Raw genomic sequence first — 19,943 nt, 5'->3', positions numbered from 1 at the left:
CCTCTAAGCATTTTCTGGGATTCCTTCCCATGCAGCTCTCTGACCCCCTGGCCCTTCCTCTACTTCCAGAATCTCTCTGACTAATGGTATCTTCACTTTCTTTTCAGCCCCTTCCTCCGAGACTCCTTTTTTCCAGGAACCCTTCAAAAACACCAAGCCCAAAATTTTCCCAATGTCAGTATTCTGTCTGTTGAAGCACAACATCAGCCTCCTACTTGGTGGTTCTGCCTCATCTCTCTTTATTAATGTATCAGTCTTTGTTTGGCCCAGGAGTTACCAAAATTTACAAGCAACGCACAGTGGTTGCAGCTGTAAGTAGCAGGCTTCTGCCTGAGAGTTCAAAACCCCCTCTGGGATGTGCTATCTCAAGAAATGACACAAAACTCTGTTTATGTAGAACCTCCATTTCTGCAGAAGTCTAATTCTCCAAATAGAAGACACCGCACAGATTAATCAAACAATAATTCTTTATTTTGGCACCTCAAGGCAGTAAAATACAATTGTACAAAAAGATATACAAAAGTGGCAGTGATAATGCAACTCGATGCAATCCTACAGAAATTTAATCCATCAGAATGGACTGCTTCATCAATAAACCTATCTGTAAAACATTGCACCACTTTGTAGAGGGAGCATTCAGGAAGACAGTGTTTATACTCCAGGGAGGTACACGAGCCCCTAAACTGGGATATTAGACTTCAGAGTAAGGCACCAATTGGCAAGTATGATTCTTGTTCTGTTCACCACATTGTGTGTAGGATAAATGCAAGACACACATTAATGCTGCACCTTTGTCAGCTGGAGGAAACACAGCCTTCATTTACCAGGCAGAATAATAAAAAGAGCACATACCTAGTTTTCCAGCCTCCCTCCATTTACCTTTGTGCTTCCCATTCATAATTCTATCCTGAAAAATATATTTTAAAAGCCATACTTACATTAAAAAAAAAGCCAGGAACTATGCCAACTTAGTGCTACAAAATGGAGAGAACGAGACTGAAGTGAGCCACCTGTGGTCCACATGTAATCCAGTATCTCAGGATTTAGGCTCTACCACAAAAAGAGAACAATGCCCATCTCCCACATCACATCAAGTGGGAGTAAATGCAGTTGGACACAGCAAGACACAAATTATAGCATGAAGAGACTCTGGAAGAAATTTCCAAAAGTGACAGATTATGCTTTTAAATGATCATGGATTAAGAAAGAAAACTCACAGAGCAGGACAATAATGTAAAATTTTTCCCTCTCATTTAAAAGGGAAAAAAACTGCAGTGATAAATAATGCAAACGACATGCTTAGACTGTAAAGAGCTGCCTTGAATATTTTTGTTAATTAAAAAGATCTTGTACGAGGCTGTAGAGTTTCAGGGCTTCAGTTGTACAGTGCAATTTATAGAGTCCTGAGAAGTTGGTGGAGTGAATGTCTGTTGTGACATATAAGTACTATGGCAAACAAATTCCTCAAAAGGAATATTCCATGCAGTTTCTCACTCTTGGGACTAAGAGAAATTAATCTAGAATTTCTAGATTCAAAACTATTTCTGGGGCATTTTATGCAGGCATATTTGTCCGGGTCTCTACATGTTTTGCTGATAATCTGGGACATCTTGTAGTTCTCTTGATAACTTGGCTATAGAAGGAATGTAGAAAAATAGACTTTAAAAGTGATCAAAATGGAAAGTGTTGAGTACTGAGAACAATAACCTTCCATTTTAGGGAGGGGGAAGATTCTCCTTCATAAGAAGCCCTTTTCTAATGTGCACAGGAGTCAACTGTCCTGTATGAATAACCATGCAGAAAGGACTTAAAATTGTTGAAGTACAAGCATAAGATAAGTAGCATCTTTTGACTGATTTTCCTTTCAGAAAGGCTTAACTTAAAAATTGTACTAGTAGTCCATTTCCATTTTCTCATTCACTTTGTTTACAAATGTCCTTATGTCTCCTTCCAAAGGATGCTCTCACTTCTTTCCAGTTCCAGTGCTGATCCTCTTTCCATCAGTTTCTATACATACAGAGCCAATTGGGATATTAGAATTTTAAACCCTGGACTGAGTCAGATTACAAGGAGAGTTGCCAGTTTATTTTAGAAAAGGACAAAGAATTAGACTGGCACTCCTTGCTTGCACATCTGAGGTCATAGCTCGTAAGAGTGAAAACATATATCCACAGAGTTCAGTTTTGGCAGTATCTCTCTTCAAACAGAGCTGGCAAGGTTATTTTCCTGGTAGATAGCCAGGAAACAGGTAAAGGTCCCGACAGAGTGTGCTACAATATTCCGACATTTCCTTGCAGCGGTGGAATTCCGTGCCTGGGGCATAACCTTCTCGTTGCTTGATTTGCCTATTCACCTAGATGTGAGAGTAAAAAAATTAAAAGTGACTAGAAGGATTAAAAAGACAGAAGAAAGAAGAATGTCAGTTCTTTCTGTACTCACAGACTTTTCTGTTTAATGCATTAAGTAGTCCCCTAATTATAAGAAGGATAAAGACCAAGGATGCACTTCCACAGCAGCTCAGTTTGCTGTGGTCACAATGCTTTTTTTCACTCCCTCTTCCTCCATTTTCTTAAACTTTACCTTATTATGAGTACTGCTGCTTTTGCAGCTGTGTTGCGTGCATGTTCAGGGAATGAATTCACCTGAAAAAAAAGCTATTTCTACAGAAGAAAAGTAATTCTTGGCAAGCAGTATGAACTCTACTCGCAAGTTCACCATGCGACCACACCAATGAAACAGAAGGAGTCAAAGAAACAGCATCATTACTTGGCTAAACTCCTGTGGAGCTGTATATAAATAAGTAAATAAGAACAAGGAAAGAATTGCAATTTTGCTACAAACAAGGCAAGAATAAGTGCTTTAATAGTACTAGATTAATCCTAGCATTCTGAAGCAATTGAAAGCCCTTCAAAAACCAGGTAGGGGTGGGAGAGTAAATGCCCTTGTGGGAGAGTAAATGCCCTTTACCTTCACCAGCATGTCAGCCACGTGGGTGTGTCGGGAGTCCTCTGCAAACACAGAGGTGAGAGCCTCGACGTACCAGGAGCCACGCTTGGTGTTGCGCATGGCCGCGGTACCTGGCAAGAGAGTGTCCACCATGAAGACTTTTGGGGAACACAGACACATGAAACCTCCTTATGCCCAAGCAACGAGGGGCCCAAACAATTACCTTTCAGACAAGCGTATCCACAGATCATATCCGAGCATGTCGGCAGCCGCAGCTTCAGGCTTTCCTCCTTGTTCGCGTCGCTCTCCTCACAGCCGGGAATATCTGACCATCCTTTGCCATCTCTTTGATCCACTCCCCGGTCCAACTCATCTGTGGTGGCAATAAATGAGGAGAGGGAGAAAGGGAGAAGAAATTATCCTGAATTACTGGATGTAGCTTTCCTGTACTTAGTTTTGTGGTCAGCAATGCCACAATTACTGTCAAGCAGAAAGCCTCAAGTTACGGCAAAAACTTTCTCAGCTGTTCTAAACTCATCTGAAATTTCTTCTGCACAAACTAATGCAGATGCTGCACCTGCTTAACCTAACCTGACGTGGTCTGCATGCTGATTTCTGCTCCCACCTCTTCCTGCACAGATCATGAGATAACCATGAAAGCAGGGAAGTTTCTGGTAGTTCTCCACCATTCATGGAAGGATTTGATGCCTACACATGTTTTATTTCCCACTCCTACCTACCTTGGAAACGTCTAGTGCACTTTGCAATGCTGTCTATTTACTGTAGAACTCAAACAAGAGCTGTAATTTTAGTTGCTAAGATCTACACCCAGGACATGTAGAAAACCTGGACCAAGTATTTCACCTAGTTCTAAAACCTGATGAAAATACTGCTTGTTTCAATTAAAAACATAAATTGTGCAGCAGAAAAATGCAAAATAATCTGAACCTAAACATGAGAGAGACCTACAGTCCAAGGAGATTAGTTTAAAACCTGGAGAGCATATAATGCTCTTTCCAGGATTCATTAGTGTGTATTATGCAAATGTAGATGAATTCTCAATTGGTTTTCTACATGATGCAGAGCTTCCATTATAATCTCAACTAATTGCTTAGTGGTGGTAACTTTGATAGCCCAGCTGTGTTGCAAGAAAATTAAAATTACATTTCACAGATTTTCCATATAATTTTGCCTTTTTGTTTTCTTTTGTTCTAAGATGAGAATCTATTATTCTTTCTTCCTAACAGAAGAATCAGAGTCTAGTGTTATGAGGCTTAAGTGTCCACTTCAGAGGCCTTCCTCCTAAGATGTTTCTCAATTTTTATTGCTAGCTCGGGCCTAAATAACACATTTGGATTTCTAACCCTTTAACAGGCAGTGGAACAGGTGGCATCTCATAATGCTCAGAAAGTGGTCAGTTCATAAGTCAGCAACATTGAACTTTTCCTCTAAAAAGAAAACAGCAGTGGGAGGGGTGTGATTGTCTGAAACAGCCTTGAATTAAAGTCTCCATAGCTCAGAATTTCATAATGGCTTCCATTAAGTTCTTTTCTCATCTCTTTAGGGCAGCAATGCAAATTTTTTTCATTTTTAACCCCACTTTTTTCATGCCTTTTATCACACTTCTCCAAATCCTTCCAGATCTGTCTTTCTAAAAATTAAGTGTACTGTTCACTGTGCATTTTATTTCAGAAGACTCAGGTAACTTTACTGTCAAACTCTATTACTCACACTGTCATCACCCCATTATGTATAAAATCAAAACTTTTTTGGATTAAGGCTTCAGAATTACACATCTTCCTCATGCATATCTTCAAACACCACTCCAATCAACTTAACTAAAATGTGTAAAGCACTAATCCTTTGCATACTTAACCTCTAATTTATAGAACCACTGCCAGAGATTGATCAAGTCTGTTTAAATTGTACTGCAGCTCCCACACAGCTGTTCTGCCAATTAATTTAAGTAACTGCTAACTACCCAGCTGTTAGCATAATTTTTCACTCTTTTGAACGGACTACATTAAACACAGATTCTACACAATATCAAAGTTTCATTTTAGGCCACACTGAAACTCCTCCCATTGTTTTCTGTTGCCACTGGTTTTTGATCCATGACTGGAGGAGGACTACTTAACTTCTTTAGTAGACTCCTGCAAAAAGCTGATTGGGAATTAGGACTGTACCAACATTTCTTTATCTACATTTTAAAAATGTGCCACTAATAGAAGATAGAGCAGGCCTACAATGTAAGGTTAGAGAAGAAGAATAACTTACGCATTCCTCATCTTGTTTCAACTAGTTCCAGCTAACTTGCATGGCACAGATAGATTGACTATTATTTCAAAGTTGACAATACTATTTATACAGTCCTTTTAGTGCTGTCTAAAGGGTACACATTTTTGTTGAAATCAATTACTTTGTAACTGGCTTTCCCCTCCACCTATTAATCAAGGTTTAAAAGAGGTTAGACAAGGCAGGGTTTTGTCTTTGCTGTTTTTTTATTAAATTGAGTTTTTGCTTCTGGTTTTTCAAGTATCTTAATCCTTTGTCTATTGCAATATCCTAGTTCTAAAGCATAGCAAGCTTTACCACTCTTCCTTAACAGCAAATTTTTTGGGAATACAAAGGCCAAGCTTGATTTGTTAGTCTCAACAGACTTATTGTGGTGACATCACAGTCAAATAAACATAATTACCTGATGAGGTGAGCTGAAAATTATGGCTTACACTTATTTCCACCCTGAGTCTGAACATTCACATTTGTTCAAGAGTATCTAAATGTTCATTCACATAAGGAAAGCAATCAGATTCAATTCCTATTGTAAACATGCATGTTACAATATTCCCAAATTATTAAAAGGATCACATATTTCTGATCACTGAAATACTTCATGTAGACTTTGGGTTTTTCCCTACATTGGGATTAAAGAAGAGTAGAGACTAGAGGACAAACTGAAGAGCTTGCTAAAAATGAGAAAGAAGGGAGACAACTGCGAGGAACAAAGGAAAAGCAGGGGGAAAAGCATACACACTAGGAAAACTCCTCTATTACAATGGAAGAAAAGAAAGTATAAGACAGAGCTTCACTTTGGAAGAGCTGCAGTTTCACAGAGTCCAAACACTTGAGAAAAAAAATTTGGTCATTAGCAGATCTGAAAGGTAGCTAGTTACAGATGTGCTTGTTTAGTTACAAAAGGGAGGAAAAGGAATAGCAGAATTAAGAAAAAAAAGGTACACAAAGCACAGAAGGAGAACAAGTCCATAAGAATAATGAAAAGGTTCTGTACAGCAGCATGTAAGAATTCAAAAGCAGTATGTGGAAAAGGGTGCAAGGAAAGGTCATTTGAGGATGAAAACAGGCTAAGGTAAAGGAAAAAGACGACCCTAAAAATAATTGGTACCAACTCCGACAGCTCAAGAGACCACCAGAAGAGCCACAACACATCGAGGACCCAGAGAAAGACAGGACCTCAGCAAGACTGCAGTGCTGGTGTACTGCTCCATGCTGTGCTGCTATTTGTGCATCATGTGCCCCACTCCCCCTTCTGCAGGGACAGCACGAGGAAGCCTCGGGGTATAAGTGGGATATGACAGAGCTTTATGTCACTAAGGTGCTCTGGGGTCTGCAAGGCAATGCACACACCTCATGCACAGCTAAAGGCACTTACAGAGCAACAGATGCAGTGGCAGCAGCAGGGCAGAGGGAGGTGAATATGGGTCCCACTTACACCTGAGAGAAGCAAAGAGGAAAGTTGATAGCAAGTTGAATGTGAGGGTGTGCATGTGTGCAAAATGAGCCTTAATGGCATGCCAAGTACATGGCTTTCAGTGCTTGGGCACTCACCTCCCCGGCAGGCCTGAATAAAGAACATCTTGGGCTTATTCTGGAGATTTGGGCAGTTTGCATTATCGAAGAGCCGGAAAGCCTCCTGCAACTGAGAGAAGAAAGAGAGGAAATTTCTTCACTGTAGCCTTCTGCAAACCAAACCCAATCTCATCTTGCTTCCCTGTTTTTTGCTTATTACCTCACCAGTCTTGGTAATCCTCTCCTTTATCTGCAAACTCAGTGTGTGACAAACACATCCGTTCTCCACCCTCTCCCCAGGTTCATACTTGCTTGGTTCATGAACTCTACCTAGTATTTATACAGAGAGATAGTTTCTCCTACCATTTTTAATTTTCTAGACCTCCTCTTGCCCTTTTCTTCCCTCCAGCCCTTATTTGCTTCTATTTTAAAATATGTGAATTCTCAGTCTTGCATAATTATTTTTTTTTTCCTTTTTGAACATGGTTACTTTGCTGGAGATAACCTACAACAAGAGATCAGGACTCTGCAACATACCTGTAGTAGTTTGCCATCACTGCCATAAACCCCACCCTCCACACCATGGGAAAGCAGAGCTATAATGCAGGAATCCACATCTCGATGATCTCGCAGCTTGGAGAATCTCTCCAATGCATTCTGCATCTCCTAGAACAGGAAAAAAAAAAAGAAGTTCAATGCTTTCTAGACTTCCATAGGGAAAGTGAATCGATTTTCTGGGAAGATCACAAATAGTCCTCCTGTAACAAAGAATCCCCCCCCCCCATCAAATTTACATGAAAAAGACATGTTCTATTAAAAAAAAAAAAGGAAAATATTCTTGTTCTTTTATGCTAAATATAACACCGTGAAGCAGGAATCACTTAGATCAACAGAGGAAACCAAGTGATATTTTGCAGAGGTTTTGCACTGACACTGGAATCTGGCTGGGACGTTGGAGCAACTTAACAGATACATACTCTGGGACTTCAGGAATTCAGACACTAGTGATCAATTCAAAATTTAAACTGGAAAACTTCAGGAACTCTGACAATATGGCCGATGCAAATATCTTCTATCAATGTTGCAAAAGCTCTGTTCTTGAATAAAACACTCTTTAACAGTCCTGTATCACTTGAATTCATAGGGATTTAAAAGGACTAAGGTCAATTGATGCTGGAGAAGACAGCAACTGCATTTCTAGGTAGAGGGGCTTGATTAAGTTAGTCATGGAAAACAACCAATTTTCCTAAGTGAAGCACATACATGTTTTTAGCAAAGACTGCAAGAGTGGAAGTGAACTGCATGGACAGACTGATGAATGGGATGCCAACTGACTTCACCAGTGAAAGGACATGAAAACATTACAATAGCAAAGACTACATCAAATATTTGCAAAGTTTAACTTTTAGGGAGAAGGACACTGGAAAAGTCTATCTATAGTAAATTGGAGATTTCATTCATTTGTGCTCTTAACACATATGCCAGGAGTGGTCTCAAAAGTCTTCCTCCTTGCACTGGGGTCAGACTAGAGTAGTACCTCTTGTAGTCCTTTGTGATACTACTATCCACTGGAAGAGCTCAGCCTTCCAAGCTTTCTCATGTTGATCAGTATGAGAGCAGACATCATCACGATCAGCCTCATTTTCTATTCTTAAGTGATAATTCGTATCTTCAAAGCTCAGCTACATACCAGAGGGAACCTCTAGAGAGAACTATGACACAAACTCTCCTGCACACCAGTTGTGAAGTCCGGGGATCATGCCCTTACCTGTGCAGTTTGATCATGAAAAACAGTGACTCGGTACCCGAGGTGCTTGAAGAGCATCTCCAGGGAAGCGCAGTCCACGTCTCCCCCTGCGCGATATTCCAGGTCCTTCTCGCTGCTGAAGCGGACATTGCTGAGGATCAGCGCTAAGCCTCGGGGCTCCGATGTCAGCTTGTATGCCTGCAAGGAAGATTAAAAATGGGTAAATTTAGACTGCACAAGGAAATAATGGTGTGTTAGAATAGAACAGCAATCATTCCACACCAACTTGATATGCCTGTGCTTGCCAGCCTCCACAACTGACAATGCTACGATACTATTATTAATAAGTTAGACCTCCTTGCCTTATTCGTAATTTTAAAAAAACCACAGCTTATCCATTTCAAACTGTGAATTAGATATATTGCTAACTTTTTCCCCTTTCCTCACCCCAGCAGGGCCCCATATATTTGTGCCACCCCCATCAAAGGACAACACTATGTAACATTTAGCTAGCGTTTCTTAATTGCTGTTGGGAGCAGAGATGTAAAATAGCAATGAGTGTCATTGTAACAGCAAGGGACTGTCAGTCATTGATCTTCAAAATTGTGCAACTGCCGAAAGAGGTTAACAGGAAAAGAACTAATTTAAGAGGGGTGCCTTCAGAAAGAGAAGTTCCTCTCTGTCCCTACCACTCTAACAACAACAAATCAATAGTAATTCACTTACTAACACTCCTGTAAATTGGAAGTAAAATTTGATACCAAAGGAGAATATCAAGTAAGGTGTATCCAGGCACAGATGTAAAAGGAGCCTAATTAAGCTTACACTGGCAATGCTTATTAATCAGGTCACCCCCACAGACAGTTTCAAAAATCCCCACAACAACAATCCCCAAAAAACTCAAACCCAACCCAAACAAAAAACAACACACAAACAAAACCTCTGTTTCGTTATACATAGAGCTTCTGACATTGTATAACCCTAACCAAGTGTTTATCCCACAACACAAAGTAATTTTTCCTTAAGCCCACCCCACCAATCTATTTACAGACAGAATCAACAAAAATGAATTAGATTACATATATAACTTCAAACACTGCAGCAGAAGATGACCAATTCAACTTGTTCTACCCACAGGTAGAATTCTAGCACGTAATCCTGATCTGGTTCTTAAGCCTAAGAATTCTACTGGCTGTTTTAATTGTCAACTGTTGAAAACACAGTTCTACTATCTTACAGTCATTTAGAGGGTTTGTCATCCTACAGAAAATGAGGACACAGAAAAATAAACTTGAGGCAATAATACTGACAGCTCACAGAGAGCAACACTAGAGAAGTCATTCCACCAAGCTCCTCATGATCAAAAAAACAGAGGCACAGATTTGTTTAGAGTTAGAGAACTTTTCGGGATTTCTTGACACTTGTAAATGAGAACCACATCAAATGGAGCACGACTGGTAACACCTTTCAGTTACACAAATAGCACATCTCTGTTCTGCATCCCAGTGAAGCATTTCAGCTCAATTTTAAGTGGCACATGTTCAGCTGATAGATCCAAACATCTCACATTGTAAAGACTTTCTCTGCCAACAACTTACCAAGTGCTGATGATTGTGATAAAATTCAGGAGTGCAATACTTCACTGGAGGAATTGAGGGACCATCTCCATTATCCATCTCCATTGGTTCTGTGCAAAGCCAAATATATTAATAAAAATTAAAAATTTCAGACACAAAGCCTCTGCATTAAGGTAGTAACTTGCAAATTCTGAACTATATTAATTTATGCATATTTCCCACCTCCAAAAATTTTCTTTGATCAGGGCCTACTGACACAAAATGAAACACAGAAGAGAAAAAAAAAGTACTGCAACGGTACACTTGTTTTATTTATTTTAACTGACAGCTTTTATTTTTGCTTGTATGTGGGTTAGCCTTATCTAACGCCTAGTCTACAGAGTATGAAAACAGAATTCTCATCTAATTTAAGATCTTTGTGCTTTCTGCTGTTTTGCACAGTATGTTCTTACTTTCAGAGTTTGGCTGACGAAATGTTGCTAGAAAATTTCAAACAGAATAGTTCTTTCCTGTCATAAAAGGCCTCCCATGCTGAACACATGCATAAGTGATCAAACGAGACAATTTTAACTTTCATAAAGTGCAAAGCCCTTTTCTTTTTTTAATCTGCCTCTGAACACTTTCCTCTGGATAACAGCAGATGAGGGGAATGATAATCAACTATTTGCCATTTGCAGACAAACACTCACTCCTCTGTACTGAAGAAACTGAGCTAATGACATTCACGAGCTCTTCTGAAATCCTCTTTCAGCCTTTTGAGGCATGGCTCTCCTGGTTGGAGGAACATATGCTCTAAAAAAATCAAAACAACCCAACCTAAAACCCTTGCACATAAATAAAAAAAGTTTCCAAAATTTAGACACTTGTTCTTTAACACCAGAGAGAGCTCCTAGTAACCAGCAGAAAGGTAAACCTGTGGTTAGGGAAAAAGTACTCCAGGCATTACCAGAAGCAACATAAAAACGAGCAAGGAGATTCATTCCCACCAATGTTTATTAGACCAGTCCCCTAGTCTAAGTTGGAAATGCATGTTAAGGAAAAGCTGATTTCCTGCACTTGACAGAAGCTAAAGAAAAGCAAGTTAGACTCAGATAACACATATAAGGCATTAAACTAATTTTTTAAGAAGGAAGTCTTGCTTAAGGAATTCTGCCTGAAGTCAGTATCTTATCAGAGCACTAGCTCAATGAAATGCTATTACAAATCTTAAAGAAAATCTTTGCAAAATCTAGAATTTTACTGCCATATAGTGTTTTAAGCAAAAAAAGTGTCCCATAAGAATACACAAAGCTAACAAGAAACACATATCGGTTGTCCCTTCCCATATGCTATAAAGCACCCTCTGATCATAATATAGTCAGTTTACTGTCAAATTTGCATTCCTGGGATGAGCAAAGTGGTGACAAACTTATTTCTACAATCAAATTAAGACAGCATTAAGAAATTGGCAGGAGCCAACCAGGTAGCAAATCATGTGCAACTCACCAAGCCAACGGGGTCTCTTTGAATTACAGGACTCACTGACAGGGTATGGAAGATCTGACTCATGACAGTGTTCAAGCTACAAGACATCAATAAATCCGTGAAAAAGAGTAGCACAAAATAGCTTTTTTTTTTCTCTACAGTACAGAGCTGAAGGTATCAAGAAAGAAAGGATACATGCATTTATATACACACATAAAAATGACTGAAATATAATATTATGGTCACTTCCAAAAGAAATATCATGACAAGACAGCAGCAGCACTTTCTCTCAATGGAAGACTCCTCCCCTTCTTTAATCATCTGCACTTCTACCCAAATCCTCAGTTTAGAATCTTTACACTGGGGTCATCTTAGCTTTCTCGGTTTTAATAAAAATTTGATTGTCTGATGATTCCTGTATTTTTGTTTGCTGTCAAGATTTCCTTGTTTGTATAGTAAAGAAAAATTGAAAACAAAAATTAAAAGGGTAGTCTAATAAATTTTACATTTTAATAAGGGAACACTTGTTCAAAAGTATTTGTTCTCCCTTCCTTTGCACAAAATATGTTTACTGAGAGTTTCCATCCTTGCCAATGCACTAAGAAATGGAATCCTTCCAAAACTCTTCCTTTAGTACAACACTAAGTACACATAGTGAAAAGTTGAAAAAAATAACAAAAGAAAGAAAAACAAGTATTTGCTTCCTTAAGAGTCTACTCAGACAATCACTGAAAACTAAACCAAAAAAACTTCAGAGAAAAAAATACTTTCAATTTCTGGATTATTGATTACACATCCATTAAGAACTTGCTGGATGTAAGAACAGTGCAGAAACCGTGTACAGTTCAAGAAAAAGAAGTGGAAGGCCCCGTGCCTGGGGCACCAATGTATCCTGGGGGCCACCCAGCTGGGAAGCAGCTCGGCAGAAAAGGACTTGGGTGTTGCCAAGCCAAAGAGGAGCCAGCAGTGCACCCTGGGCACAAAGGCAGCTGGTACCCTGGGCTGCATTAGGAGGAGTGATGCCAGCAGAAGAGATGAAGGGAGGTGATCCCTCATCCCCCTCAAGGGGAACTTATCAATCTGTATGAATGCCTGAAAGGAGGGTGCAAAGAGGACAGAGCCGGGCTCTTTCCAGTGGCGCCCACTGACAGACCCAGAGGCCATGGCACAAACTGAAACAAAGGAGACTCCCTCTTGAACATCAGGAAATGCTTTTTTATTGGGAGGTGCCTGAGCACTGGAGGAGGCTGCCCAGGGAGGCTGCAGTCTCCATCCTTGCAGATATTCAGAAGCTGCCTGGATGTGACTGGAAGCCAACTGAAGGTAATACTTGAGCAGGGAAGTTGGAAGAGATGACTTCCAGAGGCCCTTCTCAAACTCCACCATCTTGTGATTCTTTATGAAAATTCTCTTTCTCCCAAGTTTCTTCCTCTCTGCTTTTGCTAAGGCTACTACAAGTTTCAACTTACAACAAAACCATTCTATCCTTTGTAAACAACTGAGTTTTTCCCATTTGATAAAGCTCCTTTTGTGCCTAAACCCAATCGGAAATGCAAGCCATCCTTCCTATTTTTTAAAAACTACTGTACCCTTGCAATCCCATGGCTCAGGCTGGACATTGTCTTCAGGATCATTGCCTCCAGATGCTGCTGCTGGGTTTCTCGCAGAGCTTCACAGAAGGCTGAGAAGGCATTAGGGCCTCTCTTGGGCAGCAAATTGAGGAATTCCACATTTCGGTCAAAGCTCCCAGACTTGGCCTGAACCCAGAGGGGGAAAAAAAAAAAAAAATCCATACTCAATAACACTCAACATAATTTACTTCCAATGAATTATCAGAACAACTTTTATTTCAGAAAAATATTTCACCACTATGCTTAGCTGTGCTAGAACCATTATTACACTCTTCCTAGCTGATTTCATTCACACTCCTCTTTTCCTATTTGCTGAAGAATATATGACAACACAACAAGCCAACAATTCATACATGACCACACACAGTAATACACCATATTCTCTCTAAAATTTTACTTTGAGTTACTACTGAGATAGTATCTACTTCTCCTCATTGAATACACAAAGTCAAGAACATGCTTCCACTACTATTCAATTTTATGGTCTCACACAGATGGTCAAATCCTCCAGAAAACATTAAGTAAAACACTTACTATGTGCAGTCAGTTCCAGAATGGTATTTTCTATGCACAGATGAATACTTAGACCAATGAAGCAATATACACTAGCATACATGGAAATGTAGCCATCAAAAAATGAAGCAGTGCCAAGAAGTTCTAATTGTTAGAATATTAACAGGTATTTGCCAACAAAACGTATAATTTATACAATAATACCCTTCCCCATGAAATCTAAATCACACCAAAAATCACATACCAAAATACTAGGCATCAGAAATAAATGTTATTTATTTGGAATTAATCCTATATTGTTGTAATTATCACTTAGATCCAAGATCTCTACTTTTGGTGGATGATTGGGAATAGGTGATGAGTTACACGTAATTAAGGCTTAACAATACAGCAGTCACAGGAAAATCAGAAAAATAAAAAGCCTTGAGGTAAATGTGTAAATCTTCTGCTACAAAGGTATCACATCATCTGGTTTCACTCATAATTATCAAGCTCAGCATCAAACATAGTTCAGTTTTTGCCCTAACACATTGTTTGGGAGGATGTTGCAAAATCTTGTTGATTCAATGTTTATGAACCTATTTAGAATTTCAGACCTATATTCATTCATGACTAAGAGCATTTATTTTTATCAACAGTGTTCCCTGACTTCAGTGTTCTGTCCTGTCCCTTATTTATCAAACTCCTTTCTATAAATTGGTCTTGATTTGCTACAGGAAACAAGTCACTTTCTTCCATAAATGGCCTCTTTCCCTCAGCAGTGTATGTACCTTTTCCTATTCCCAGAGGATCCTGAATTTTCAGAGTACAATTGACTAGAATTGCCAGTAATAATGTCTTACTTGTGCCTTCCAGAAGTATGAAGGTTCCTTTCTCCTGGTAACACTGCTCCATTAGTCCTCGAAAATAACCACCTCCATATATTTGTATCTTGCTGTAAGCTCACTGAATTTTATTCTAACTAGTAAAGTAGGTTGAGACTTGAATTTTTATTTATCTAATGCATTTTTCTTCCTTTCTGCAGCTGTTTTGAGACAAGCTAAAGGTCCTTCATCTTTTTCACAAGTCTATCATTTAAGCCATAAATGATAGTTAAGAATACAAGCTGACCTCAAGAACCAGAATGTTAGTTTGACTGAAAAGTTAGGAAATTTCCAGAATGTTCACCTTCTGCACTTTGTATGCACAGCAGTCAGCTTTTAGCAGATTTCTTCCTTAATGCATCCTTAAACACTCAAAGGACTGTGCTTCTTGATGTGACTTCATCTTCAACATCACATTTAGGTCATGCTAAATAATGTTCAGCAAACTTTCAGAGGTTAATAAGACATTTCTTTCATTTTATTTCCCAATACATCCCTAATTTGGATTATCAAACCCCTCACAGACGGGTTTGATAATCTGCATAACAGAAACTAATTGTAAATAAATTCTGAAGTCCTGTCAAAATTCCATATTAGTCTTATCATATACCTGCAGAATCCATAGAAAATGCATATAAAACTCACAAACATCCTAATCAAATTTATGTCACTTGTCAAAACCAATGATCCTGTCATTACTGCCTAGTGATCAACAGAGTATTTAAGTCTTTGTATATGTACAATCTCAGTCTTTGATTACAGTACAGAGTATTCAACTTGTTTAAAAAGCAAGAAAGCTCTTGCTACTATATCTGCAATTTTAAAAGTCAATCTCAGAGCTCTGGAAGAACACCTGATGCTCCGACAAGCATTTATGCAAGCAGATGTTGGAGTTTGCGTTAAAAAGAGCTGTTTCCACTGTCCCACTTCACGGCCACAATAATTTTTCCCCTGTGTTTGAAACCCCCTTCTTCTGGGTTTTCACCTACATAACTATAACATCATTTTCACTACAAAGTAAACACAAGTTTTTTTCTTTACACTTTATTTAAAATGTATACTGTGGAAAAAAACTCACATGGTTTAATATCTTTCTGAATGACCCCAATTCAATACTCTCAGATCCTACTATCTCCCCACATTTCAGACATCAAAGGAAGCAGCTTCTATTTGCTGATTCTTCTACAATGTCGTATATCTATAAAATCTCTACTTACTATTCATATTCCTTGTGAGCTCCTCATCCAGTTCAACCACCTTTGCCTTCAGTGGCTCTTCCTGGAACACACTCCCCCTCCCATCTTTTTCTAACTTGTGGTAAAGTTTCAGAATTGGTTTGACGCCTCACACTTGGAAAAACTGCGATAGTCTACCTCCCTGAGCTCCTTGACTTATTTCACTTTCCTTAGAAGACAGAAATTTATTTAAGTGCTCTATTTCCAGAATTTTCTATTTCCAGAAAGTTTTCCATTTTCTTTTGTTTAGCTTAAATCAAGCCAACAGGACCAATGTAACTGTTGTCTTTTAAAGAAAAGATTATTTATAACATAACTATTTATCCAGATCTTGGTTTCCTGACTTATTGGGGGTGCAGAAGGATATATATAGAACCAGTCAGTTATGATATCCAGGAGAATCTATTCTCTTTCATCAGACAATGGCATTTGGCTCCTCCTGTTTCCATTAAGGTACCTGGCGATCAGCGTCACAATACATTTACAATAACAGGCTACTTAACAGCACTTCTAAGACCTGTGCTCACATTTGCCAGAGACAGGAAGAATATTAAAAATTCACAGACCTACTACAGGAAGATCAAAGATAAGACAAAGTGTTTTCCACTCGAGTGATTTTTTTTTTTAATGCACTTTTTCTCCATAGCACTGTTATGTCTAAGACTATCCAGTAAACATTCCCTTCATTTTATCCTTCTAGTACAATGCATATTCTGCAGATCCAGCTTTCCTTCTACCTCTGCCATATTTCTATTTTTGTTGCAATTTCCAGATCAATGCCCTGCAACAGTAGTTCAAGTCACTCTTTTTTCTTGCTCAGACTGCTACTGCTATTTATACACATTTAAGCACTTAGTTAGGTGTGCTTATTGTATCAGGCATAATTTTTCCACTAAGCTATTATTCTTTACCTGACTTCATATCCATCGTAACACCTTTCTCCTTACTGATAACCCATTACTAAGTATTGTTGCATTCTCTTTTACCCAATTACATCTGGAGGGGAAGATTCCTTTAGGCTTCTTCCTTTCTGTCTCAGTTCAATACTTTTGACCTACAACAGCACCTTGCCAAAAAGAGTATTTTCTCTGTCATTACCTTACCTTTGAGAGGATTTTTTTCCTTTTTTTCCCTTCTCCCCCTTAGGTGACAAAGTGCAGGCCACCAAAAGCCCACCCCTACTCACCACTCACACTTCAGCAATGCTGTTGCTTAACCCCTGTGGGTTGCTAAGCATCAGACACTCAGTTACCTCCACCCCAAGTGGAATGGTGGGGAGAATCCAAAGAACAGAAGTGAGGAAAGTTGAGATAAAGATGGTTTAATAGGTAAAACAAAACCCACATGCACAAAGCAAAACAAAGAATTCACCCACTAATTCCTGCTGGCAAGCAGGAGTTCAGCCATTCCGAGGACAGCAGGGCTCCATCACTCACAATGGTGACTGAGACTCACAGAATATTCTGAGTGGGGAGGGACCCACAAGGACCACTGAGTCCATCTTCTAAGGGAATGGCCTGTGCAGGGATTAAACCCAAGACCTTGGCATCATTAGCACCATGCTCTGTAACTCAGTTTCCCTTTCCTCCTTCTTCCCCTACCTTTACATGCTGAGGATGACACCAAAGGGAGTGGGATATCCCTTGGGTCAGCTCTCTCGGATGTGGCCCCTCCCAGTTTCCTTCCTGTGCACCTCCAGCACTGCTGGCAGGGTGGGGTGAGAAGAAAAGGCCTTGGCTCTGGGTCAGCACTGCTCAACAATAACTAAAACACCTCGACATCAACAACACTGTTTCCAGCACAAATCCAAAACACAACCCCGTACCAGCTACTATGAAGAAATTAACCACTCCAGCCCAAACCCAGAGAAGTCCTTGATTCACCCTCTGGCTTGCACTGTTTCATGGTACCTTTGCTCTCTTCCTCTAGGGATGGGGACTATTTCTGATGAGACTGCCTGGAGCTCCCACAATTCAGCATTGATATCCTTGACAAGCCCCATGAGGCACCTAATATTTCTTTGACACTGCGTCAAAGTACACAAAGTGATTCACATTATCTTTGCCAATGACTCAAAATTAATCAGGAAGTTATCTTTTCACTGCTATCAAAACCTTATCAGTCTCAGGTTTGCATTTTCTACACTCATACCCAGAAAATAGTTCCTAATCCTATTTTTCAGCATCTGTTCTTTATTATAGGATCATGAACTTTGCTAGAGGACTAAAAACCCCCTCAGTTCCTTACTTGAGCCCTGACACGCACTTGTTGTGCAGTTTCAGCCACTTCCTTTCCAGCCTGCTCTCTCTGCAGACCTGCAGTTCATCATGCACAGTGTTCTGTGCATTACCAGCCCTCTGGCAGGAATCCCAAGCTATTTCCAATGACTTCTCTCCACAGTACCCTCTGCACAAGGAAAGTAACACAAGCCTACAAACAGCATTTGTTATTTGTTATTTGAGAGTGAGCCTTGAGCCTTGCAATACAATTCATGCAATTTACAAAAACATACAGGAAGCACCAATTCTTTATGTGGAAGGTGCCAAAACAAACTGGTATATAACATATTCACAGTGTTATTTTGGAAGTACATATTATTCCTGCTTCTACACGTGGAAGGAAAAAGATAAGCACAAAACTACAATAAAGGACTGGAAGCTACCACCCGATGCACTAAGAGCAGCCTGCTGCAACTGCAAAACAGAACACAGGGAAATCGCAGGAGGAAATACACTTTGCCTTTCTACAAAAGCACCTTACAGCTCCCCTGCACGCTGCAGGTCCTGGCAGTGCAATCCCACAGAAACGTGCAGGTAACAGGTGAGTTTTTCCCATGCTGCGGCAAGGAACGACACCGAGCTCAGCCGGACACAAAGCTCTCGGCGCAGGCGACCACCCGCGTACCTGAATCATTTCCACCATCTCCGTGGTGATGATGTCTTTCTCTACCATGTGCTCCACCAGCACATTCAACACCAGCTGCTTGGCCAGAATCACCCGGTTCTTCTTGAGCGCTTCCTGGTGGCACCGCTGCATGCCGCACGCCGCCAGCATCCTGGCAGGAGCGGGGACACCAGGGCCGAGCGCCGCGGCAAGGAGCCGCCCGTGCCTCCTCCCGACTTTTGGCTCGGGAGGCACCGGCGGGACCCCGCGGGCCGCGGCCGCCGCCTGACGACGGGCGGGCGGGCGGGCGGAAAGGAGCCCTCTCCTTCTCCCGGCGGCCCCCGCGATTGAAAACGGCGGGACGCGTTCCCGCCCTCACGTGACCGCCGCTGGCGCGGGAGCGCCTTCCCGCCCCTTCCTGCGCGGGCCGGCGCGCGCCCCCTCAGGCGTGCGGAGCCGCGGGGGAGCCGGGGCGGCGGGGCGCGGTAGCGGGGCCGCGCCTTTCCTGGGAAGCGTACCGGCTCCGGGCCGGTAAAATTGGTTTATTTGTTTAATTTTTGCTTTTGTTTTCAACCTATTGTAGTTTCTCTGCCTCTGCTGAGATGGGTTTGTGCGGCAGTCATCTGCAGTCAGAAATGCTTAACAGAGAGGGAGGAATGGTGCAGAGGAATACGGAGGGAAATTCAAAGGGGAAATCAAGTGAGCACCCTAGCGAAAGCAAATTCACAGCTCCCATTACAGAATGAATTGGAAAAATCAGTTGGAAAGGACCTCTGAGGTCACCAAGCCCAACCTTTGACCGAACAGCACCGTGGCAACCAGACCATAGCACTGAGTGCCACGTCCAGCCTTCCCTTAAACACCTCCAGGACGGTGACTCCACCGCCTCCCAGGGCAGCCCATTCCAGACAACCCTCCGAGAAGAAACTCCTCCTGGTGTCCAGCCTGAACCTCCCCTGGCACAGCTTGAGGCCAATTCCTCTGGCCCTGTCGCTGGTAGCCTGGGAGAAGAGCCCAAAGCCCACCTGGCTGCAGCCTCCTTTCATGGAGTTGTAGAGAGCAGCAAGGTCTCCCCTGAGTCTTCTCCAGGGCTCCCACAGCTGCTCCCCATACAACTTACAAAAAAGTCACATAAAGCTTCAGATAGCTTCTGCACTAAAGGCTTGACAACCTTCACAAATGTTGAAGACAAAATTGTACTGATCATAGCTGGTGACATTTTTGGTCTTTGTTTTGGCTAGTTTTTAGTCTGTGCTGGCCACTTGAAATTCTTCCTG

General features: G+C 40.9%; 1 protein-coding gene across 2 annotated transcripts; it reads right to left on the bottom strand.

Annotated features, from left to right (window-relative positions):
- Positions 1 to 529: 529 nt before the first annotated feature.
- CASP2 (caspase 2) lies at positions 530 to 18,904 on the bottom strand. Of its 2 annotated transcripts, none has more exons than XM_084226783.1 (10): positions 18,688 to 18,904; positions 13,131 to 13,298; positions 11,563 to 11,638; positions 10,099 to 10,187; positions 8,522 to 8,698; positions 7,291 to 7,419; positions 6,793 to 6,883; positions 3,170 to 3,319; positions 2,968 to 3,077; positions 530 to 2,353 (listed from the first exon to the last, which is right to left on the bottom strand). In XM_084226783.1, exons 1-10 carry the CDS (start codon positions 18,835 to 18,837, stop codon positions 2,219 to 2,221), a joined length of 1,275 nt encoding a protein of 424 aa, XP_084082909.1. In that variant the 5' UTR covers positions 18,838 to 18,904; the 3' UTR covers positions 530 to 2,218. The 2 variants fall into 2 exon arrangements, 1 of the variants encoding a protein (XP_084082909.1); XR_014617017.1 differs by lacking the exon at positions 530 to 2,353 and adding an exon at positions 6,617 to 6,678 and having other exon boundaries at positions 2,986 to 3,077.
- Positions 18,905 to 19,943: the final 1,039 nt, after the last annotated feature.

This window comes from Fringilla coelebs (assembly GCF_963513975.1).
Source record: "Fringilla coelebs genome assembly, chromosome: 2".
NCBI lineage: Eukaryota > Metazoa > Chordata > Aves > Passeriformes > Fringillidae > Fringilla > Fringilla coelebs.
The sequence above is the reverse complement of the archived record's forward strand: the minus strand, read 5'-3'. Positions and strand labels throughout refer to the sequence as shown.

Excerpts from the sequence above, each read along its gene's own strand:
- CASP2 (XM_084226783.1), bottom strand. The coding sequence starts at position 18,837 with ATGCTGGCGGCGTGCGGCATGCAGCGGTGCCACCAGGAAGCGCTCAAG. Across the intron at positions 13,299-18,687 it reads AGATGGTGGAAATGATTCAG|GCCAAGTCTGGGAGCTTTGA; the intron begins GTACGCGGGTGG and ends CTCTGGGTTCAG. Across the intron at positions 3,078-3,169 it reads TGGATACGCTTGTCTGAAAG|GTACCGCGGCCATGCGCAAC; the intron begins GTAATTGTTTGG and ends CTCTCTTGCCAG.